Genomic DNA, 25,723 nt, shown 5'->3' on the forward strand with positions numbered 1-25,723 from the left:
TCCTGTGCCCTTGTCAGGGTCTGAAAGATCTTCCTAGAACCCAGATGATCAGTGATGGAACCAGTGATCCCAACAATGGATGACCACATGGCGACCACTCTAAGGCAAGGGAAGTGGAAAAATCCACGAGCATCAGCAAATGTTCCCACTGAAGAAAGAGAGTTCCCTTATTAAGAAGAGGAGAGGGAAAATCTAAATTCAATGACTCAGTGCAACTCAAGAAGCCATAATATTTATGAAAAAGGCACAGCCTTCAGCCTTCAGCAAGGATTGAGGTCAGACGAAAAGTGTGATTGCCAAATTTCTAAAAAATTAAATGGGAATCATGAGTAGAAAATTCAGATGGAGCAATTCTCCAAGAATCTGGAAGAAAAGGATAAAGCAATTAATAGGGTGGGCAGAACCCTGAGTGGCAGGGAGAGCAGATCCAGGAAATGGACACAGAGCTTGCCGGTGAGAGGGGAGGGGGCTGGGGAGCAGCAGCAACTTGGAAAAGTCTAGACCAATGGTGAAGAAAGACTGCAGAGGGCCACCAGCACCAACGAAGGAAAACAGACCACGCTAGACACATCTGAGCGAAAGCCTGGGATCCTAAGGATAAACCCAAAACAACCTACGAGTGTCATGGCGGGAGAAAGGAAAAACAGCCTACCCAGAAACGAAAACCAGAAGCTGGTCTCAGACCTCCCTATGACACGAATGTCCAAGGATGATGGAGCAGTGTCCCCAGAGGCCTGAGGGGGAACCCCAGAACCCAGCAAGTCTCCATGCAGCTGAGGAAGAGCAACAGGAAGCACTTCTCCAATGCTCGAGGAATTGGGAAATGTAGCGCTCACTCACTCCTCTTGAAACTACTTAAGTTTCTGGCACTGAGACATGAAACAAAATAACGGAGGAAGCGTGATCTAGAAGGAATGAGAGGTGAGCAATAAAACCGGCGAGGCCGTCTAATTATGGGTAACGTGGTCGCGGACTTTGCAGCAGATGGCAAACCTATGTCTTGAAAGATAGATGATATAAAAAAAGGATGACCATATATCTAGAATCTGAATTATGGCTCTAAAGCCCCAGATGCTTTCCACACTAACTGGCAGAGGGGAGGGGAGGCAATCTGGAATCTGGAGCAGTCTTTAAGCACACCGTCTCTGGAGTCGGTCTCCTTGCGTTCCAGCCCCAGGCTCCCCGCCACCAGCTGTGTGCACAGCACCGCCCCAGCCTGCAGTCGGCTTTATCCCATCATCTCACATCTCCCCACTCTCCCCAGACACTCCGCTCTCCTCTCCATCTGCACAGCCACTGTCCTGATTCAGGCTCCATGATTTCTCCCTGGGCCACTCTTCTCTGGTCCCCTGGCCTTCAGGCCTATTCCTGTCCTTCCACTCACTTTGATGCAACTCCCAGAATAATCTTTAAGAAGCTTCATTGGCTTTCAGTGACTCTCCATAGAATGTAGACAAGGGTCCAAACCCCCTTAGCTTAGCACACAAGGTCCGGTCCCAGGATCTGACTCTACCCACCTGTCCGGCCATCTCCCCGACCAGCCATAGTGAATTACATGTGGTTCCCAGCACAGCATCTCTCTCCCACTTGGAGAAAGCAGAGTATTATGGTAAGAGCATCAGGAAGGCCTGGTTTTGAAACCCGACACTACTACTTGCAAACTGTGTGAACTGGGTTAATTACCTTTCTGTTCTAATCCTTCAGTGTCTCATCCGTAGAAGGAAGATAATAAGATAATAATAGTGCCTAGAACTCATGAGGGTGGTTGTGAAAATGAAATAGTGCAACGTACGTAAAAGACTTTTCATGGAGCCTTGCGTGTAGGGAGCACTCCAGTGAAAACTATGATCATGATTACACCCACCTTGCCCTTGGCCACACTGTTCCCCACGCCTGGAAAGCATTTTCTCTACTAGCAAATTCCTACTTCCTATTTAGGTTTATGTTGCAGTTCAAATGTGACCCTCTCTTTGCCCGTTTGGCTTCTAGCAACTGTTGGCCACGGCATGAAGGAGAGAGAAGCCAACCTTGATGCTCCCGGCAGACGGACCTCCCTCCTCCAGGCTGCCCACGTGTGGCTCTGCTGTGACCTCGGCCATGGCTTTGCAATGACCTGCACACCTACCTGTCTCCTCCACTGGACTGTGAACTCCTTCAGGGCAGGAACCATGCCAGACTCGCCCTAGGATCCCCAGGACCTGGCAAAGTACCTAGCCCACGGCAGGAGCTCAGAAAGTGTTTACTGAAAGAAACGGAAGGGTGGCTGTGCCTGCCTGAGAATGAGGAGGCCAGAAGACTGCCAACCGTCGATCTCCATCTCAGAAGCTACGGCCATGGCTTTGGATGTCAGAGTGAGCTCCCGAGCAGGAGACTGAGGCCTGATGTGCGGAAGAGCATGGACAGCACAGAACGGATGAGGGCTGGAGAGGGCAGGGAACCAGCCACTGCCTTGCGGGTTGGTGGCTTCAATACAGACAAGCAGCTTTAGAGATTTTCAAATGAAGGGAAAACAAACACACTATGTTCAGCAAGCAGACCGCAAGAGGTGCAGGGCTGTTGTCGATGAGCTCATGGTAGGGCTGAGCTGTCTGGTGAAGTGACAGCACTGGCCTGACCACTGCAGATTCCAGCCAAAACCCCAAAATAACCTCAGGCCTCTGGCACGCTGTGGCCAAGGCTTACTGAAAGTCTAGCAGCAAAGTGAAGAACAGCATCGGCCTCATGGATGAGGAAGCACACAGGGGCGCCAACAGCCGAGCCCCTTCCTGCCTGCAATGGTCCCGGCGGGAGGTGACCGCATCCTGGTCAACCTCCCCCTGCCCTGGGTCACATCTTGGCTCTCCTCTGCAGACACATTGCCGGTTAATCAGAGACCTTCCACGGACAGCTAGCTGGTGAACCACGCAGATCAGACGGTGGTTCCTGGAAAAGAGGTCTCCATTACAGACACGGCTTCGAGCTCAAAGCTGAATGTCATCTGTGACATGCAAGGTGCTGGGGGGACAATGATGGGGTGGAGGCAACTAATATCTTCAGAATTTCGAAGTTTCCTTTTGACTCTGAACACACCTCACAAAACACAAAACACAAGCCGTCATGGGCGATTTCTCCTTCACCCATGGCGATTTCTTCAGAAAAAAAATCACTTGTGGGTGATGTCTTCCTTACTATGCCCAATGTAGTGGGTTTGTTCCTTTAGATGAAACAACTGAAGGATTAGACAAGGGAACTAACTGTCTCTGGGACTCTGCTCTTTCTTTTAGTTACACCCCTAAGTATTTTATATGAAACTCACGTAGTATAAAATGCTGTGAGGTTAACTGAGAAGGCCACTGTGAAACAGAAAGAGCTTCTGGAATATATCAGAATATAGTGTGATGTTTAGTTTAACATGGAGTCAGCAGGCCCCACATAGACCTCGAGGGCACAGCGAACTGCCTCAGGAATAAGTCTGGTACTGCAGGCAGTATGTCAAAGAGTCTTTTTACGAGGCCCTTGTTGGCTCCTTAAAGTTTATCTCTTCTGCTCACCTTTAGAGATTTCTAAGGTCGCCTGCAGATATTTTCAGCCATTTTCATGCTTACGAATCTTCATGCCTCCTAATCAAGCCTTGGTCTATAATTAAGGAGCTTGTGTTCATTAGCTCACAGCATTCCTCGTGAACATTTACGAGCCATCGTTCGAGCTTTAAGTGACTCGTAACTCCAGTGCTCCAATCTCATGACCTTGTAATAGGGTAAAGAGTGCCAATGACCTCATTTCAGCCACCTCATCTAGCTCAGATGACTGTCTACCATCTTAAAAGATTTCTGGGAAAGTGGATTCTATAAACGCCTTTGGAAATTCTGGCAAGAAATTCTTTCACATATACATCCCCCTAGGTCAACGATTTCTTTTGTCTAGGCAAGAGCCCCTTCCATCTTTCCTTCCTTCCTTCTCTCCTTTTTTCCATTCATCCATTTCCTTCCTTCTTTCCCTCTTTCATCCACCCATTCATCCATCCATCCAGTCTTCATAAAGTATACACTATGTGCAGGTCTGAGCTAAGCACTGGGGTGAGGAAATGAATGAAGCATGCACTCGGTCTTGAGAGATCTAAATGGGAAGCACAAAATAGTGTTATATGTGCTAAGACTGTAGTTGTCAATCAAGAAACAGAGTATTAACAGCCACAGAACAAGGAGCATCAGCTCAGGGTCCCTTGGGCATGCTATCACCATCATGTATAGGCTTGCTTTGCAGAACCTCTATCTTTATAGAAACAACTAAATACAACAACAAGACAAAACCAAAAAACAAACGAAAAGACACAATTTTTTAATTTAGTGCAAACTGGTCAATCCAGTTGTCTAAAATGCTCTTGAGAAAATTCATATCGATTTCTTAAAAACGTAATTTTTTCTGATTATGAAAGTCATGTAAAAATTTGGAAAATACAGGAGTGAATAGAGAAGAAAAAGTAACCAATAATATAACACACAGAAATAATGATTAATACTCTATGTACAATTTTTCAATGCATAGATACACTAACCATTTATAATTTAAAAATAAAATTGAGATCATGATGCTCATGTTGCATGACCTGCTTTTCTTTTTAACACTTCTTAGCACTTTGCTTGCTTCTTAAACCCCCTTTGAAAGCATGCCTGTTACTGGTGGCCCAGTCTTCTGGCAAACAGACGGTCCATGCTTTTCTAACCAATTCTCTATCATTGAAATATACACTAATTCAAAGTTTTCACAGTTATAAATAATGCTTAAACATGCAACACATACATGTCTCTGATTAATTCCTTAGAATGAATTCTAGAAGTACAATTTCTGTATGTCGAGGAATGCACATTTTAGGGCATTTAATACATATTGCCAAGCTATTCCACAGGTTTGTACTGATTTATATTCCTACTAGCAGTACATCAAAGTGTCCATTTTCCTGCATCTTACCAACACTGTGTATTTTGTCTTTTTTACTCTTTCCCATTTGAGGGGTAAGAGGAGACAATGTCAAATTATTTTAACTTGTGGTTCTGACCAACAGGAGACTGAATTCTTTCCACATGCTTAGTGTGTGTATGTACTTATATTTATACACATCTGTAATATCTTGTTCACATCCTTTGCTCGTCTCTCCCTTTTGAGTTAATATTTGCCTTTTGGTAACTTTCCTCTTTTGGTCCAAATTGTGCCTTCTGGAACTATCCAAAGTAAGACTAATTCCTCCTTTCTATGACACCCCCTCAAATACTTAAAGAGAGAACTCATGTCTCGCTTTCTCCAAGATAAACACCCCCGGCGCCCTCAACCATTTGTCATGTGGCCAGGTTTCAAGGGCAGTCATTAAAGACTTCATGCATCTTAAGGCCTGCTGCCCTGTCACCCCGCACACACGGACACTCACAGGTACAGAACCACACGCGACTCCAGACAAGCCCGCCTGGAGCGTCTTCACAGACTCTCTGGATGCAGTTACCTGCTGCACCTTGGGCCTCAGCCTCCCTGCTCCCGCTCATCCACCAGGATGCTACAAGTCAGACTCAGGATGACCATGGCATTTCTTGCATGATACTGTAGGCCTGGAGCCCAAGTAAAATGGTAAGCAAGAGAGCACTTGAGGCCCGAAACAGGAAGAGGAATTTGCCCGGAACAATGAGAATGCTTAATTCAAATGAGGAAAGCATTAAGAAGGAGATGGTTGGCTTGGAACGGGGTCCCAGAGGCTGAATTTGGCAGCACCATCCAGCACTGTTACAGGGCCTCCTCCAGGAAGCCTCTCCTGATGCTGGGCAGGTTAGGAACCCCTCCTCTGTCCCCAGGGCTGACTCTCCTGTGGTCATCTGCGTACGTGTTGGTCCTTCACCAACACACTTTTGTGCTCCCTGAGGGATGAGCCTCTGTCTAGTGCCCTGAGGGTCCTGCTCAACCTCTGGCCCATGTTAGGCTGTCACGCATGGCCAGTGAACTGAGCCACTGCGGGAAACCTCTCCAGGCTGTCCACACCCCTCTGCTCTTATCTGCCTCTCATCAAACAACCTTCTAATACAAATGCAGCTTCTCAAGTACTTCAGAACCTGCAGGTTTCCTGGACAATGAACTTGAGTATCCATTCCAGTGACAGGAAACCCCAAGGCATTACGGAACTGCACCTGTTAAAACGTCAGCTTCTGAGAACTCATTCACACTCCCTGGGCCCCATCAGTCCTAGAGCTACTGAAGGGACTGCTTCTGGATCTACAAAGCTGAGTCCAGGCTCTGCGCACAGTGAGGGCATTGCCGCCTCATGGGATCCTGTCCTCCGAGTCTAGCTGGGGCCTTTAGGCAAGCAAGACCCCGATGATTTTGTGTATTATGGTTTAAGTAGAAAAAATATGTAAATTAAAAAAATATATATATAGACACCACACACACAGCAAACATTAAAAACAGCCAGCTTCTAAAAAAAAAAAAACAGCCAGCTCCTAGCAAAATTAACATACAACCTCACACTAAAGGCCTATTTACTTCAGTTCCTATTATCTGGCCATCATATCTGGATTTCGACAAAGATTTACAAGGCATGCTGAAAGGCAAGAAAAAGTACGTCCTAAAGAGTCAAAGCAAGCAGCAGAGCCAGATTCTGATATGACACAGATTTCGAAATTACTAGACAGGGAAGTTAAAATAACTATGATTAATATGTGAAGAGCTCTAACGGAAGAAGTAGACAATAGCAAGCACAGATGGGAAATGCAAGCAGAGAGATGGAAATTCTAAGAGACAATCGAAGGGAAATGCTAGAAATAAAAAAAAAATTTTACAGAAGTGAAGACTGCCTTTGACAGAGTCATCAGCAGACTGGACACGGCTGGGAAAGAGTCAATGAGCTTGAAGACAGGTCAGGTGAAACCTCCAAAACTGAAATGTGAAGAGAACAAAGAAGGAAAAATCCAGAACAGAATACCCCAAAACCACAGCACAATTTCAAAAGATATAACCTATGTGTAGTTGGAATACCAAAAGGAGAAGAAAGAAAATGGAGCAAAAGAAATATCTGAAAAAATAATGGCAAGGAATTTTTAAAAATTAATGACACCAAACCACAGACCCAGGAAGCTCAGAGAATATCAAGCAGTGTAAACAACCATAAAACAAAACAAAACAAACTACACTGAGGCAACTCATATTCAAACTGCAGAAAAACCAAAGACAAGGAGGAAAACCTTGAAAAAAGTCCCACACTACCTACAGAAGAACATGGATAGGAATTACGTGGGCTTCTCACAAGAAACCATGCAAACAAGGAGAGTGGAGTGAATATTCAAAGTGTTGAAAGAAAATAACCACCAACCTAAAATTCTACATCCAGTGAAGTTATCCTTCCAATGTGAAGGAGAAATAATGATTTTCTATGAAAAAAAAAAAAAGGAGGGAATTTGTCACTAGCAGAGCTGTCCTGCAAGAAATGTTAAAAGTTCTTCAGGAAGAAGGAAATGATATAAGTCAGAAACTCAGATCTACATAAAGAAAGGAAGAGCATCAGAGAAGGAATAAATTAAGGTAAAATAAAATATATTAAAATAAATATATAATATATTTTATGTATTTTTATAGATATATAATATACATAAAATATTATAAAATACTTTATTATTCTTATTTGAGCTAAAAAACTTTTGTTTGCTCAAAATAATAATAGCAACAATGTATTGGATGGTGATAGCATATGGATAAGTGCAATGAATGAGAGCAATATTAGAAGAGATGGGAAGGAAGGCAAACTTAGTTATAAGGTACTTGCACTACATATGAAGTGGTATGATATTATTTGAAAGTGGATTTATATTAGTTGTAAATGTATATTTCAAACTGAGGGCAAATAATAAAGATATTTTTAAAGAAATATAATCGATATGCTAACAGAAGAGAGAAAAAGAAATCATACAAAATGCTCAGTGAAAACTAGAGAAAGCAGAAAGAGGAGGGAGACAAAAAGAAACAAAGGATAAGTACAATGAACAGAAAACATGCTAGGTATTAATCAAACTATGTCAATAATTACATTAAATGTGAATGGTTTAAATACACCAATTAAAAGACAGAGACTATCGGGGTGGATAAAAACTACACACCCAACTACATGTTGTCCATAAGAAACTCTCTTTAGATATAAAGACACAGTTAGGTTAAAGGGAAAAGGATAGAGAAAGGCATACTATGCTAACACTAACCAAAAGAAAGCCAGAGTAGTCATATTAATTTCAGACAAAGCAGAATTCAGAGCAAGCAAAATTATTAGGGACAAAGAAGGGTATTGATAATGACAAAGGGGTCAACTCTCCAAGACATAAAAACCCTCAAGATGTATGAGCCAAACAACAAAGCATCAACATATGTGAGCAAAAATGGATAAAACTGTAAGGAGAAATAGGCAAATCCACTATTACAGTTAGAGACCTCAACATCCTTCTTTCAGTAATCGATACAGCAAGCAGGTAAATAATAAGCACACAGTCCTTCAGAGCACTATCCATCAGTTTGACGTAACTGACACCCAGAGAATACTGCCTCCAACAACAGCAGAATACACATTGCTCTCAAGCTGACATGGAACATTCAGTGATACAGACCACTCTCTGGGCCATAAAGTGTACATCAGTGATTTAACACTATATATTCTTTTGTTTAATAATTGATTTATTGAGATGTAATTCACACACCACAAACTTTGCCTCTTAAAGCGTACAACTCAGTGGTTTTTAGTAGATTTGTAGAGCTGTGCAACTATCACCACTATCGAATTTTAGAACGTTTTTGTCACCTCAAAAACCCATAGCAATTCCATTATAGGGTAACGCCCTGTACCCATTAGCAGTCACCCTTCATTTTTCCCTCCTCTGGTACCGGGAAACCACAAATCGACTTTCCATCTCAATGGATTTGCCTATTCTAGAATTTTTAACCTAAATAAAATGATATAACGTGGCCTTTTGTGTCTGACTTCTTCCACTTGGCATGACGTTTTCAAGGTTCACTCATATTATAACATGAATCAATACTTCATTGCTTTTTACTGCTGAATAATATTTCCTTTTACAGAGATACCATTTTTTATTTATCCATTCATCAGCTGATGTACACATTTGGGGTGTTTCCGCTTTTTGGCCACTATGAATCATGCTGCGATGAACATTCACGTACAAGCTTCTTTGTGGACACGTGCTTTCAATTCTCTGGAGTATATACCTGGGTGTGAAACTGCAGAGTCATATGGTAACTTTATGTTCAACCTCTTGAGGAACTGTCAGCCTGTTTTCCAAAGCAGGTACACAACTGACATCACCACCAGCAATATATGAGGGTCCCCACTGCTCCACATCCTCACCAAGGCTTGCTATTGTCTGTCTATCGTAGCCATCCTGGTGAGAGGAAGAGCTGCCTCCTTGTGGTTTTGATTTGCGTTTCTCTAATGATTTAGACGCAACTCTCATTTCAAACGTCTCTGACTTTATGGGGTGCTCTGGCTGACCGCTGAAATGGCTTGCTGAGGCTCCATCACCTTTGTAGGATCACTGTTTTTAGAAATCTTTGTCTCAAGGACTTTTTCCAGTGACAAAGATCATTGCATTCTAAGCACAAAGGAAAGTCAGAATATCTTGCCGCCTCTTTCCACAAGGACACACTTCTAACAGGATGCCTCGGTGAGTGAGAACAGCATCCAAACCCTTGGGAATAAACACGCGGGCTATCTTACCTGCGGGAGGCCAAGCTTTGATGTATCCCGTGCAGTGGACCACAGCGTACTGGGCTTCTCCCTCTTTGACAGGGCCAAGGCCATTCCTAAAGAAAGAACATCTGTGAGACGGCTTTCAGCATCCGGGCGTGAGACAAGGATGTCGATGACTACTTTGGCATCTAAGCTACTGGCCTCACGGGTTTGCCTTGTGGTTTTGAATCTTGACTTCTCACCATCCTGTTTTCCCTCCTACACGGTCTGAAAGTCCAAAATAAATTCCACCCAACTCCTTGTTCCCATCTCAGCCACTGCGACCCTGATGGATGGGCCTCCTGGTTCTCTCTACACTTAGGCCCCTCTTGAAGTTCACCTACTTCTTAGCTCAGTGCCTTTAAGCCACCTACCAGCACAGCCCCAGAAACATGCATCAGAAAGGCCCACTGACCTGAACCTTTTCCTCATGGTGGTTATTCTGTTTAGAGGAAGGTGATCCAAAGGAGCATTTCCACACCTAAGATTTGATAAACATATTAGAATGAGTGAAGATCTAGGCAAGTTTATAGAATATATAGGAGCCCGACAGCCAACTTCCTCCCAAAGTACACAAGCAGGCTTGCATGCTTTTGAGGTTTTTTTTTTTTTCTTGCTGAGGAAGATTCGCCCTGAGCTAACATCTGTGGTAATCTTCCTGTAGTTTGTATGCGGGTCACCGCCACAGCATAGCTGCTGATGAGTGGTTTAGGTCCACACCCAGGAACTGAACCTGGGCCACTGAAGTGGAGCACACGGGACTTAACCACTAGGGCACGGGGCTGGCCTGCATGCCTTTGAGTTTTGATTGTCACCGAAGGCAAGAGGAATGTGACCCCCTTCGCAATGCACACCGAAACTGCTTCGGCGTCCAGCCCAGAAGCTGGAGGCCTACAGAAGGACTCTAGGAGAAGCCTGGCCATGCTCAGTACTGCAGATAATTTGAGTAACTGGGTGGCTTTCAGGAAACACAGGAAGAAGGTGATGACCCGGGATGAAGGTCTCTTCAGGCCTGAGCAGAGACATCAACTCAAAACAGATGCTGATGAACAGAACCATCTTCTCAGGCTTTAGCTCCCCAGTTGTGGAGACCCCCTCTCCTCTCCTGCAATGTTCTGGTGCTGGAATAACTGGACAGCTGCAGGCCTGCTGATGGCAAAGGACAGAGTGGGGACAGAGGGAGGATGGGCATAGAATCAGGTCTCCCTGTGGGTCCTTCTCTGGGAGGCAGGGGATGGGAAGCATCCCACTGTCCAGTCCGGGAGGGTCTTTTCTGCCTCTCTTCTTGATGACCCTTCAGCATCCCAGGCTCTGAGCATGTAACTCTGCCCTGGGGCTATGCTCTGACGGCTGCTCGGCACACCCACTCTCCACGTGTGCTTCCATCTCCCAGCCATACGACAAGTAATACCCTGCACGTCTTAGTACTCAGTACAGCAAAGATAAGAGTTCAATTACACTCTGAGACCTGGGACAGCTGCCAGCCGGCATGTTTGCACAGCAGGGGCAATCCGAGACAGTGCCACCCGGGGAGGCTGGCAGGGCCCTCTGCCCTCTGGCAGCCTGTGCCCAGTGTCTTCCTCAAACTAACCTGCTCTCTTGGAGGAGAAGGTCACACAGTGCTTCCACCTCACAGGTAAATCCAGGGAATGTGGGCCCGGCACTGCGAAAAGCAACCTGGAGCACATCCCCCAGAGGGCCAGCAGGGCAGGGAGGGGACTGCCCGAGTGTGGCTCATAGGGCAGTGACAATGGCATTAGAGGCCACCTACCCACAGACATGGTGGGCTACGACACTTCCAATAAACTCATTCATAAGGAGCTGCTTAGACTGTGCAATTAAGAACTCACACTGCTGGTGCCACACTGCACGCCCACCAGGCTGGACGGGCATCTACTCTACTGACCAAGGCATGGAGGAAGGACCCTGCAGTGCTGGACTACACTAACCGATGGCATTTTGTCCCTGGGTGGACGCTGATCCACAAGTCCTGCCACCAGGCCTGCCCCATCAGCAGAACCGAGGGCCGTCAGCCTGTGCAGACTCAATCCTAAGGGAGCTGTTCACGTGTTCTGTCACCCTAACACCATCTCGTGACCTGCGGCAGGCGGCCAAGGGCATTCCATCCGTGTCTTCTGGAAGAATTCCAGGTGCTCAGCCTGGAGAGGGGCTGATGCAGAGGAAAGGACGGCCACTCTCAGAGTCCAGCTGGAGGGTAGAGGGGTGGGTCCCCCCTCAAGGCAGGCAACCTTGGTGCTCTGAGATGGAGTAAGCTGGTAGATGAGGGAGTCTGTTTGAGATGTACAGTTGCTTTAAAAGATTACTTTGAATTCGTGAAAATATATCCTTATTTTAAAGCATCGGCTGTTTGGAACTTCATGGTACCCAACAGATGCTCAGGCGGCAAGTCACAGTTCCAGGAGCAAAAAACTAGGAAAGTGACATTACTGAGTGGCTCCACTGTGGCCGGCCCCGAGATCAGAGCATCAGCTGTGTCAGGAAGCCTGGCAGGGACGAGAAGGTCAGAGAAAGCAGGAGACATGGGGTTGAATCAGGATCGGTGTGGAATCACGTGGACTCTGTGGGAGAGATGCACAGGAGAGCCCGCAGGGCAGGGACGGGCTTCTCTCCCAGAGGAAGAGGAGGGGGGGACCACCCTGCTCACCAGCCCGCAGCTCCAGCCCCTCGGGTTTTCCATCTGAGGTCCAGTGATTGACACTCATCCTTGTGGTCAGGACTCATCAGGAGCATCGGGCCATGGAGCACGCCTTCCTCCTAGAAACTTCCTTCCTCTCTTGTTCCCTGCTATCTGCCCAGCCGCTCCGTCTCAGTCCCTCACCTCCTGATGTAGGAGTGGTCCAGGGCTCAGAAGTCTGCCCTCTTCTCGACCTACACCCACTTCCTGAGTCATGTCATGCCATCTCGAGGTTTTACATTCCATCTCATTGACATCAACCCCAAGTCCCTATCTTCAGCCCCAACCTCTCCGTTGAATTCCAGAATTATACATGCAACTGTCTACTCATCCTCTCCATGTAGACATCTGAGGGCATCTCAGTCTTCAAATGCTTGAAATTTCCCTCTAGCCCAAAGCAACTCCTCCAACAATCTTCTTCCCCTTAGTAAACGGCAACTCCACTTCTCCAGCTGGGCAGGCAAACATTTTCGATCTTTGAATTCTTTTTCTCTCATACCCCAAGGAAGGCTGGCTCCATCTTTGAAGTACATTCACCGTCGTGACGTTTCTCACCTGGATTCTTACAACAGCCTCCTTGCTTCTATCCTTGTTCTTTCCCTGCAGGTTTGTTCTCCACACGAAGCCAGAGTGATTTTTTCAAATGTAATTCAGAACATGTTACTCTTAAGACCAAACTCCAATGGCCTCCCATCTCATTCAGAGCAAAAGCTGAAGTCTTAAGGCCGACAGGACCTAGCATCCACTCCTTGACCTCATCTCGTCCCACTCCTCCCCCACCACGCCCCATTCCCTCTGCTCCTGCGAGAGCAGCCTTGTTGCTCCTGGAACGTGGCAACAGCACTCCTCCCTCAGGGCCTTTGCACATACTATTTCCTGGTGTTCTCTTTCATCAGGTGTCCCAGGTCTCACTCACTTCTTTCAGGTCTCTGCTCAATGCCACCTTCCCTGAACCACCCTAGATCACATGTAAATTAACAACTCCTATGCTTCCTACTCCTTCTTAAATTTGCTTTATTTTCCTCTGTAGCACTTCACCATCATCTGACATTCCATGTATTTACTTGGCCTTTTTGTCTATTGTGTCTTCCCTTAAAATGAAGTTCTACAAGGTCAGTGATTTTGTTCACTCTATTCAAGGTTGAAATCCCAGGACCTGGAAGAGCACCTGGCATAGGCGGTCGCTCAATATAAATTTGTTGAATAATGAATGAATGAGAGGCATTGTCTTGGGTTACTGCCTGAGGAATTCCACGCCCCAGACAGAGCTGACTGTGTCCTCCACGTCCTGCCTTGCAGCTCATGCCATCCATCGCTCTAGGACCACGGGCTGAAAGTCCAGGGAAGTCTGACCTGGATTCGAAGATTCAAGATCCTAGTTCTTTCTTTTGGGGGAACACAGCAATCTCCTGATTCCTCCCAGCTTCAGTCACTCTGCAATTCTTCAACAACCATGTGTTAAACAAATGTGTGCAGAACACTGTGCGAGATGTCATGCGAGGCTCAAAGAGGTAGAGACCAAAACCCCCAATCTCAGGGCAACTATAACCCACTTATGGAGCCAAGATATTTATGCTTAGAATGTCGATCAACAATATAATAATTAGAGACTAATTAAAAGTGTATGAGTTGACACAAGGAAATACAAGAGTAAGTATGAAATCGGTAGGTCTCATATAAAATGTGTTGAGAAATAAGAAGCCTGGAGAGGCTGGAGTTGGAAAGAGCCTTGAAGAACAGGTAGAAAGGTGAGACATGGTGGAAAAGGGGAAGCCACACTGGGAGATGGGCAGGAAATGATGGTGAATCCGACAAGTCGGGACAGAAGGAAGAAGGAGGAGGTTCTTCTGAGACAGACTAAGGAGTCTGGATGTCCACACGTTACAGTCAAGAAGATGGAGTCACTGGAGTGAGTCAGGGTCAGTGTGTGATCCTAGCAGAGCCGGTCAAGGCTCTTAACGGCAGGTGAGAAGGGAGTAAACCAGCCGCGGCCACAGCCCACCGTTTGTCCAAACAGACCTCATCCTGCAGATGAAGGACCTCCGGGAGCCCATGCACATCCTCATGGACGACTGCTGCCCTTCCTTCTTGACCGTCCCCGTCTTCAGGTCCAAGATCCGGCCTAAGAGAGAGAGAAGGACAGCTATGTAAGCCTCTGCCTTTGACCAGGGGGCGCCGGTCGGGGCGGGGAGCTTTCTCCCAATGCTCTGCAAAGGAGGACAAGTGGGGCTGTGCAAATTGTTTGTTTCTTGGAATTCCCAACATTCTTTGGCAGGAAACACATGGAGTGATGAAATCCACGCAATTCTAAGTGCTTTGTTTTCTTCCAAGAGTGGTCTACACTTGCCGTCTCTGCTTTGTCAGATTCCATCAGCTCAAGTCATTCTGATTTGGCTTTCTCCCCTACTACTTCCTGGAAACGGTGTTTGTCAAGGTCACCAGTAACTTCCTTATTAAATCCAAAACACACTTTCCCTTGGTCTTACTGACTGCTCTGCTGAACTTGACATGGCTGCATCTGAGCCCTTCTCAAAAATCTCCCGTGCCCTTGGCTTCCGACCGGCTCTCTCCGCTCCTCCTGTCTGACCCTTCGTTCCCCAGAGGCTCCCATCTCAGCCATCTTCTCTTCTCATTCTATGCATCCCCTACACGATTTTATCCACTCCAAGGCTGTGATGATCCTCCCCGTATGCTCATGACCCTATATCCACACCTCCAACACCAAACCCTCCATCTCCTTAGCCCCAGACCAAACCACCAACAGCTGACTGTACAGCTCAAAGGTAGCAACACTGGCTGCTCCACAGATGTCAGCAAAGGCATCGCCACCAACACGGAAATCTAAGTCAGGATCCTAGACATCATCTCTGAGTCCTTACTCTCCCTCACCTCCAGCACGCTCGGTCTCTGACTCTCCGTCTCCTCTGCCTCTACCATTGCTGCCCGTTGGTCATTCCTGATAAGGACACACCAGCTTCCAGCCTCCAGCATCCTTTCTCCTCAGTCTGCCTTGCACACACGGACGGCTGTCTAGATAACACTTACGTGACTGCGCCCCCCTTGGCTTAGAGCCGCGTCACTTACAGGAACTCCTTAGAGTTACTCCTTACTCCCTGCCTGCCACACAGCCCCATTTCTTCTACGTTTCCTGTCACCCTGTCCAAGAGAAGTAGGATAAAAGCCACCTATGTAATTTTAAATGTTCTAGTAGGCCCATTAAAAAAAGTTAACAGAAAGAGGTGAAATTGCTTTTAATAATGTATCCAAAATGCTACCATTTCAACATGTAATCCACATAAAAAATTATGAATGGGATATTTTGCATTCTTTTTCTCATACTAAGTCTTTGAAATCGGTGTGCATTTTACACATGGAGCACATCTCCATTCCGACTGGCCCTGTTTTGGGTGCCCAGTAACCAGCTGTGGTTGGTGGCAGAGCGCAGCCCTGGACCAGCCTCCTCAGACCCCTCGCCGTGCCTGCACCTCCACAAGTGCCCTGTGCCCTCACGCATGTGCAGACACGGTCCTTTCCGCCAGGAATCCTCCCTCGGGTCCCCGAGAACTGTCATCCCAGTGAACTGCTAACTCATCCTTCAGGACCAGCTCAAAGGTCACAGCCCTGGGAAGTCTTTTCTAGGTTTTCTAGAGCTTCCTGTCTATTTCTTCATTCATTCATTCATCGATTCATTCATTCCATATTTATCAAGGTTCTTGATGTTCCAGGCATCTTGTCAGGCTCTGGGGATGCAAATATGAGCAAGATCATGTCTACCATCGAGTCTGGTGGAGGAAACAGGCATTTACAGCACTTTCCATATTGTATTGTAATGATTTCATTACATGCCCGTTTACCTTGACCTTGAGCTCTGTGCTTTGAAGGAAGGAACCAAGTTGAAAAATGTCATGTCTGAGCAGAGCCGACAGTGCCCGGTTCAGTGCACACGTCAGTGGAATCGAATGTTTTTCACCCATCCGTAACAGCACCTTCCAACAAAGTTGGCATTATAAGTAGCGTGCTGGTATAAAAGGACTTTTACCTCTTTATTTCCTTGTTCCTACATCAAAACACTTACAAACTCATCTGCACCCATCGCCCATCTTGCTCTCATCTCAGAAGAAACGCAGAATCTGCAGTGTGTCCTCCCCACCTGGCATGGCTTTGCCCCAGCACCTGGTCCTCCCACCCACTTATTTCTAACTTCTCCCCTCCCTGCTGCCAGCTCCTTCCAGTAGTTGCTCCTTCCAGTAGTCGAATGCCATGAAACCTCTTTCATCACAGAAGACAGAAGAAAACAAATAAGCCTCCTCTGGCCCCTAAGTCCCTGTCCTCTCCCCACCTGCAGTCAGCGTTGGGTCCCCACTCGCTGCTCTGGCCGAGGCCACAGGGCCCCTGCTTGTTGCCGAATATTTTTTTTTCTTGAGGAAGATTAGCCCTGAGCTAACATCTGCTGCCAATCCTCCTCTTTTTGCTGAGGAAGACTGACCCTGAGCTGACATCCGTGCCCATCTTCCTCTACTTTATATGTGGGACGCCTACCACAGCATGGCTTGACAGGCGGTGCCATGTCCACACCCGGGATCCAAACCGGCGAACCCCAGGCCACTGAAGTGGAATGTGTGAACTTAACCGCTGCACCACTGGGTCAGCCCCCGAATCTAATAATCACTGTCCAGTCCCTCCCACCTCGGCCCTGTCCTCGGCTACGGCCTCCTTCTCGGAACGTCCTTACCCTGGACACCCTTTCTCCTGCCTCTCCTTGGCTGGTTCTCAGCCCTGTGGCGCTCCTCGGTGTTGGCACTCGGGGGCCTGGGCCCCTTGCTCTCTCACCCTCCCCAGGACCCTCAGCAGCTCTTTTGGCTCCACCACTCCCTATGTGCTGATGAAACCGAAACGGCCTCCTCCAGCCAGACCTCTCCTGGAAGCTCCTGTGTCCATCTGTCTCCTGGGCATCTCACAGACACCTTACGTCCCACAGGTCCAAAACCAAGTCTGATCTCCTGTCCAAAGCATCCGGGGCTGTCCTTTCTCCACAGCTCCCTACCGTGGCTATCGGCAACACCTCTGCTCAGTTGCTCAAGCTACAAACCTAGTAGTTAAGAGCATGAACCTAGCTTTAAATCCTGCCTCCCTCACTTACTGCGTGATCCTGGGCAAGTTACCTACCATCTCTGTGCTTCAGCTTCTTCATCTATAAAATGAGGATAAAGATAGTACTTCCCTCAGATGGTGGTTGTGAGGATTAAATGAGTTAATATTAGAAAGTGACTAAAACTGTGCACGGCCCACAGGAAGTGCTCTATAAATGCTTATTAAATAAAGACCATGAAAAAATGATGCCATCCCTGATCAGGCACTAACGTTCTGTCAGCTGCATCCCGGGTGTCTCTGGCCCATGCACTTCTTCTGTCTGCATTGCTGCTACCCTAGATGGTCCTCACGGCTCACCTGGATGGAGGGCTGCACCAGCATGTCCATCGCGTCCTTGTCCCTGCCCGCTTCAACCCTCCCTCTGCATCGCTCCTGGAAGAACACCGAGACGATGCCACGGCTCTGTCACTCGCACGAGACCCTCTGCCCTCAGCTTCGCTGGTGCACGGTATTTATTTTTTTTCCTCCCTGCAAAATGCAGGAGTACCATCTTCTCTCAGGATTATTGTGATAAAATATACGTACAAATGATCTGCACCCAAGGGAAGCGCTGAGTGTGTGCTCCTGGCAGACTTAACCGATGGTGTCACACTCCTTGAAAACCTTCTGTGCTCCCCACCATTGAGTCCCAACATACCCCAAGTCCTGCGGTCCACTATGAATGGTCCCCAAGACGTGGCCTCTGCTGGCCTCTGAGCTTCACCTGTCGCACCCTCCAGCCCCCCAGCCTTAGCGTGGAAATGCCCTGTCCCGAGGGTGGCTCCCCCCAAATCCCGCCCCCACCCCCGGCTCCAGGCCTCCGGGCAGGTCCCTCTGCCTCAGGAAATTCCCGTCCCTTTGCCTGACTATCTCCTGTTCATCAGCACGACTCACACAAGGGGTCACCTTGCCATCATTTAATCAGTGTTCACTAAGCACCAACAATACACGAGGTGCTGATCTGAGCATGCGAAGTCACACAGACAGAAGCCATTCTGTTCTCGAGGGTGACGAGAATGGGATGGGATGGAATGGAGGAGCCGGCAAGGGAGGATGCTGTCAGGTGAAGGAAAGTGCTGTGAACAAGAGTGAGGCACCGTGCAAGGGGGGACGTGCCCCGACACCCGCCCTCTGCAGCGAAGGGTCCACTGCTTTCTATCACTTGGAATCAAAGGGCCTTGAGGAAGACACGCTCCCCAGCTGGACCCAAGCTCGGCTCCCTCTGCTCCAGATGGAGGGGAGGGAGCAGGGTGACGTGTGTGCAGCACGGGGCCACCTCCCTTGTCCACAGGCCTGTGACACCCATGCTTGCCCTGAGCCCCGCTCTCTCGGCACCAGAGCCTGGCACTCAGGGGCTCAGGCTGCGCCCGGGCAGCTCCCCTTCCTGGGCGCCCGTCGCAGCAGCTGAGACACTGCAGCCTCCACTTCCCGGGTGGACCCAGCTTGGCAGGTGCCCATTCCAAATTCCAGCCATCACCATCATGCTCACTTCTGATGCGCATGTCCTGCGGCAGGATGAGTCCACCCAAACGCCACTCCTTGGAGCGGCCAACGCTCAGTCTGCAGAGACCCTGGAGCGGCCCACACAGAAGAGGCCCCCGGCGTCTGCCGGTTCGGTGCCGGCTGCTGTCTCAGGGTTGACAGCTGTCTGTCTCACTCACAGACACCATCTTCTTACGGCCGCTTCAGTGTAAATTGTCACTTACTTTATCATCTACCAAATGGCAAACGGTTTGAGCTGGGAAGCAGGCCAGCACGCGAGTCTGTCAAATTCCAGAGTGTGCTCTGAAGATAAAGCGCGGTTGCATAGCACGAGCCGTGGAACATGAGGCAGCGAGAAGACACATTTGTAGGACCCCGAGGGACGGCTGCTTCAACCTTTAATTCCCTGTGTGCTTCTCCAGTTTCCTCGGGCACAACGGACCCTTTCCAGGCTCCTCTGGATGAAAGCATGCTTAACTTCACACGGTAGGTGTGTTTCTGCAGGGTTGTGTGTAAATGGGACTTTCGACAAATTGAATAGCAGCAGAGATGTATGAAGGCGAGTGGCCGTCCGCCAGCACTGGGCAGTGAGTCCCAGCATAAGGGGCCGGGAGTCACCCTCCATCCCGCAGGCGACCTGGGTGTTGGCGTTACTTACAACAAGGCCCCCCCAGTAGAGAAGCAACCACGGAGACATCACTGCTCTTACACTGCTTCTGATCCTCTTTCCCGACCCGCGGAAACCTCGGGTCTGCTTAGAAGCATGGCTCTGGATGCCTAGGGCTGCTTCTCAGTGGATCCCTAGAAGCACAATAGATCCAGGCCAATGCTGACTCTTTCCAGCCTCCCCTCCGCCCCCACCCTCATCCACTGGGTTGGGAGGACTCATTATTTTGCAATCTTGTCACTGGGCTGGTCCCACCACCAACCTCATCCTGCTTTCCTTGGCCAGAGCCTAAACTACAGGCCTCCCTGGTCACCTCTCCTCTCTGTACTCTTCACCAACGACCTGAGCTCCAGCTTACCCCCTTCCTGATCTTCTATAGGATGCCTCTGGAATGCCCACTCTGAAATAAACAAACCCTACCTCCTCAACTGCTTATAGGAATCCCCAGGACCCCCTGAGTTAACAGAGCAGCCTGACCCACCACTTCCCCAGCAGCACTTCCTCTGGACAAGAAGCTTACTCTCCCAAATCCCACATGTCACGGGATCTTTCTGCTACCTTCCACAGTCCCCAGAGCCCTGGCAAATCAGCGCTCCTCTGTTACAACCCTGGTTTCTCCAGACTCACATCGGCCTGGCCTCCCTGCTACCCCTCCCTGTTCTATAGTCTTCCAGCCTCGGGCTCTGTCCTCCTGCAGTGTAGACTCCAGCACATCATCCTAGTCCTTCTCTCCACCCCAAGACCTGCTATCACCCTGCACGGTCTCAGCATCCCCCTCTGTGTATGTTCCCCTCCTCTCCATGGCAGCCACCACTCCACCACCACATTCAGGAACTTGCAGGCATCTACAGCTGCTCCGTCGGGAATCTGATGTCCGGATGTCCCGGCTGGACCACAACTTTGGCGTCTACCAGTCCTCTCACTTTGGTCCTCCCACTTCACCAGTTCCTTGAATTCAGCAAGAGTCTCGTTCCTGAATCCTCAACACCCTGTCGGCTTCCTTCTTTGAGTCCAGAAGGGATGAGCTGCTCTCTGAGCACTGGGACCCAGTCGCCAGAGCAAGCAGGGCACACATGATACAATGGCCAGCTTTGCCAAAGAGGCCTGAGAAATCTCCCGACACAACCGGCAACTGGGGAAGCAGGTATTTTTCTGGCTTTGATATACAAAGGAGAACATCAGTGAGTCAATAACATACCCTAAACCTGAAGGGTGCAGTTTCCAAGGGAAAAGGGCAGCAAGGATCAGAGACACAGCTCCTGCAGGGGCAGCGTGTGGGAGAAGAGCAGATCACTTAGTTTCTCTGAGTCTCAGTTTCCTCAGCTGGAAAACAGACTCCGACATGCCTACGTGGAAGGTTATGTGAAGACTGGAAGACTTACACAGGCAGAAGCTCAACTGACTGGCTTCGAGAATTCGGGTGTGTAAGTGGCTGGCAGGTTCCAGCAGCGGGTCTGTGAGCCCTGAACCGACAGCGTCCTGCACCGGCAGGCCACAGGTGGGAGGCCCACTACAGTCAGCCCCGCCCCGCCTCCTGGCTTCTCTAAGGAAAGAGGGCATCTGGAAGGTTCCAGAATAATGCACAGAACTGTCTCAGGCTAAAAGTTGAAGAACTACTCATTTTTCTCCTTAAGCTGCCTTTTTAAGCTCTAAAAACTAAAGTGGAATTTTTAGAAAAACCAAATACACACACAAAGCAAAAATAAGATAATCTTCCTCTCTAGAGAAAAACACTATTAACATTTAGGCATATTCTTGTCAATCTTTTTCTACGCGTGTCTGCTCTTTTAATTAATCGAGCTTTCATGGTATATATTTTCCCACTTTATGCCACAACATAAACTCATAAGGATTTCATTATAAACATTATGCGAATGGCTCTATGATATTATTTTGAATAGATAATTTACCAGTAGACATTAACTTATTCCCAGGTTTTCCATATGGCAAATAAAGCTGTGGTAAAGAACTGAGTAGGAAAAAAAATATCCATACTATCTTAGGATAGACTCCTAAAAATGGAATTACTACATCAAATGAGAAAAACATTTAAGGCTGTAAATACCAACAGCTAGTCTACCTCTAAAGCTCCTAGTGAACCCTAAAGTCAACATATTGACCAATATTCAGTGTTTCTACTCTACGAAATGGAATGAATAATTATGACACATCTCAGGGTTTTTAACCATAATTTTTCTAAGACAGTTGACAAGCATAAAATGCTTTTGAACAGGAGTTGGAAAACTATGACCTCTGACCCAAACCTGGCTCACTACCTGTTCTTAAAATATTTATTGGAACACAGGCATGGTCGTTCATTTATTTATTATCTACGGCTGCTTTCATGCCACAAAGCCAGAGCTGCGTAGTTGTGAAAGAGACTATATGGTCACAAAACCAAAAATATTTTTTATCCGGCCCTTTACAAAAAACATTTGCTGACTCCTACTTCAGAAGATGATTATAAAGATTCCCACAACAGAGCACCTTTCTCTTGCGCAGAAGGCCATTCTATAATTGTCTTCAGTAAACTGATTTTTAAGTATTATTTTGGTCAGCAGTAACTTTTTAAAAAAAGAAGAATCAGAAGTTTTTCTTGGATAAGATCACAAAAGAAGGCTCTGTGCTCATAAGACAGCTCCCCAGGCTACAGCAGAAATACAAATAAAGTTAGAACTATTTCATCAAAAGAATCCTTAAGAAAACTGGAAACATCTTATCTTGGTTTACAAAGGAGGAAAACCAAGATAGCAAGGGAGGAAAACAAGAGATAATGATTAGCAACAAAGGAAAGCCGCGGCCCCAGGATGGACGGGATCTGATGTTCCAAAAGTATACGGCCCCCTCAAATGGGGGCCCAGAGGATGGAAGACACTTTGATTGCTGTTCTAGTGACAATGTGTTCTCCTTCTCAAAAGGCTGACCCCAGCCATCGCAGCAGCTGTGCACACAGGAACAAACAGCTCCCCCCGGCACAGGAACCCAACCAAGTGGTGCACACAAACCTGCTCCAGAACAAACTCGGAGCGTGAGCTGGGCTCTCCGGCCTGGGAGAGCACAGGCCTCTGCTGCTGAGGGCCGTGCATCTCCCTCACAGTTCGTGACCTCTGGCAGGTGTTTGGACATGGCCAAGGGTACAAATACACCAACTCTCAAGTTGTAGCCAAACCATTCTCTTCTCCAACCAGAAGGCGGGCTCTGGATGGGCAGTGGAGTTGCACAGGGACATCAGCTACTCTATGCACCCAGTACCACCCCCACTGCAATGTTCTTGTGCTATTCCCTTATTATGAAAGTCAAAAAAAGAGCTGTCATCTTACAAGGTCCCATTTCCCTGGGCATAGTGATTGGTTGGGGGCTGGGCACTTGACACAAGCTGGGCCAATCATAGTACCTCACCCATCCTCTGTCCATAGTGATTGGTTGAGGGCTGGGTACCTGACATTAGCTGGGCCAATCATGGTACTTCACTCATCTTCTGTCTGTCGTGATTGGTTCTAAGACTAGCACATGTTCTAGTCAGGTCAATCAGAGTCCTCCACCAGCAAAATGTGACCGTTTCCACCTCTCTTTTTTCTTTAGAAATCTGAGCATGGCTTTTTCAGTGGCAATGATTCTAGCTTCAAGGAGAACTGGATCTAAGAAAATGAAATTAATTTCAAGAAAGCAGTGAAAGAACACCCTTAAGGTGGTCAAATCTTTAGTGTCAATAAATTCCCCCTTTCAATGCCCCAACTAGTTCAATCTTAGTTTCCATCACTTGCCACTGAACAGCCCAGACTAATACAATGATCTCTGGCCTTTGACAGGAGGAGGAAGGACAAGCGATTAACTTTTAATTTACTGAGGATTTTACTAAGTGCCAGGCATTATGAAACATTTTCCGTGTATTATTTTGTTTCGTCTACATCATAACCCTCAGCAATACGCCACAGTGGCATACCCACGTGGAACAGGGAGAAGGGCATCGGGAATGGTCAGCCTCAGAGGGGAGAAATAGTTTATCACCGATGTTGCCAAGGACTGCTGGTACACAGGGATAATAAAAAGCAGATTCTCTTTTATAGGCTTTATTATTGTTTTTGAATTCCTCTCTGAACAATGCAGCCCCTTATTGCGAGCACCCCGGGCAGAAACTCCCAACAATGAGCCCTCCGTGGTGCCCTTGGGTGGGTTGTATTGTTCCCATGAGGCAACAGAAGCCCACAGACTCTAAGTAACTCAGCCAAGCGTGATGTCACGGCTGGGGAGTCGGGAGTCAGGATGTGAACAGGAGTTGGACCCTTCGCAGCATCAACTGCTCTGGGAAACCTGGAGGCCACTCCCCTGAGCAGAAAACAAAATAACACCCCCCTGGAACAGAAGCAGATGGGCAGTGAGGGGGCCAGGAGGTCAGCCATCTGCAGGGGACTGGGGCCAGTCTGTGGCTGTGCAGGATCAGAAACCTAGACTGGGAAAATGCGAGGTTTTCTTGTAATTCTTTTTGTGTGTTTGTTTACTGCTTCTTAGTTTTTCCTTCTGATTCAGTAAGCCCTTTAGAGTATTCCAGCCTGCCCCTGTGATTTCCCAGGAGACTCAGCAGAACGGGCGTGTGTCTGTATTCAGGTGGAGTGGCAGGAGGAGTGGACCCCTCAGGTCAGGCACGGTCAGAGGGACCCCACGTGCCGGTCCTGCCTGGGACAGCCCTGGCTTTTGCCTGCTGTCCTGGCATAGTTATTAGTAGGGCCTCTCTTCCCTCTCAAAGTGCCCGGATTTGGACGATGGATTATATACATACGGTCACTCTTTGCTACATGATCACAGGGGGAACCAGAGAGAGATGGATCCCACCCTAAGAAGGCTGAGAAACTTGGCTAGTCTCCAGGCCACCCAGTCCTCCTGCGCCTCCCTCCAGCCCTCCTCTGCACCTAGACAGGTCTACATCTTGTCTTTGGGCTGGAGAAGAGTCCTCCAAGAGCCTCTCAGGAAAATATGGCACTCCGTCATGCAGGCCCTGCTCAGTTGGACACACGGATGGAGGGAAAAGTTCTTCCCAGTTTGATAACGGGGAGCCAGCGCTCCCTCAGGTGGAGTCGGAAGGCTCCATTCTTCTAGAGAAACCCTCCAGGGCCCAAATGGGGCGTTGGCCGCCATGCTGCACTGGCCGACCCGCAGCAGGTCGACTCTGCACAACCAGACTCAAATGTTTTTACCTCGTTGCAAACACTCGAAGACGAATGCGAAGGTGAAATCACGACAGGAAACGCATGAGGAAGTCCCTCCCTGTCCCCTTGCCTCTTAAATTCTCCATCTGGAAAGGCCTTCCTTCTCCACGCTTTCCTCATCAAGGATACGTTCATAATTTTCTCCCCTGCACCACCACGCGACCATTTCAAGTCTACGTCCGGCCATCTGATGGCGATGACGGGCTGAGCCTCTCTGAGCAGGGACTCAGTGTTAGTCCCCTGGGAATCCCTGGTGGCCCAGGGATGCTGCACCCTAAACAGAATGGCACCTGTACTGTTTCTATCGTCGTGTCGCAAATTGCCACAAACCCAGAGGCTTAAAGCAGACGTCTGCGTGGGCTTGCCTGGGTCCCCTGCTTAGCGTCACATAAAGCCAAAATCAAGGCGTTGACAATCTGAAGGTTCTGGTGAAGAAGCTGCCTCCAAACTCATTCAAGTTCTCAGCAGAATGCAGTTCCTTGTGGCTGTCGGACTGAGGCCCATCGCCTTACTGGCTGTGGGTGGGTGGTCACCTTCAGGAGGCACTGCTCATGGCCCTTCCACCCTCAAAGCCAGCAACGCCACGCTGAACCCTTTCTGTGCTTTGAACCTATCTGACTTTCCCTTTCTATCACCAGCAAGATAAAGTCCTTTGCTTTTAAGTGGGCTTAGCGGATTGTGTAATAATCTCCATACTTGGAGGCCAAATAACTTGGGACTTTAATGACATCAGTAAAACCCCTCACAGCAGAGCCTGGATTCGTGTGTGACTGAATAAGTAGGGGATGGGAGCCTTGGGGGCC

At 48.1% G+C, this 25,723-nt stretch overlaps 1 protein-coding gene across 9 annotated transcripts in view; it reads right to left on the reverse strand.

Annotated features, from left to right (window-relative positions):
* ARNT2 (aryl hydrocarbon receptor nuclear translocator 2) overlaps nucleotides 1-25,723 on the reverse strand; it is a 169,149-nt gene that overhangs the window by 62,663 nt on the left and 80,763 nt on the right. For all 9 annotated transcript variants that reach the window (XM_014842659.3, XM_014842658.3, XM_070494241.1 and 6 more), the window contains 3 exons: nucleotides 14,457-14,559; nucleotides 10,158-10,223; nucleotides 9,731-9,816 (listed from right to left, as the gene is read on the reverse strand). In XM_014842659.3, coding sequence (XP_014698145.2) covers nucleotides 9,731-9,816; nucleotides 10,158-10,223; nucleotides 14,457-14,559 — 255 coding nt within the window. The remainder of the gene's footprint in view (nucleotides 1-9,730; nucleotides 9,817-10,157; nucleotides 10,224-14,456; nucleotides 14,560-25,723) is intronic.

This window comes from Equus asinus, chromosome 2 (genome assembly GCF_041296235.1).
Source record: "Equus asinus isolate D_3611 breed Donkey chromosome 2, EquAss-T2T_v2, whole genome shotgun sequence".
NCBI classification, from domain to species: Eukaryota; Metazoa; Chordata; class Mammalia; order Perissodactyla; family Equidae; genus Equus; species Equus asinus.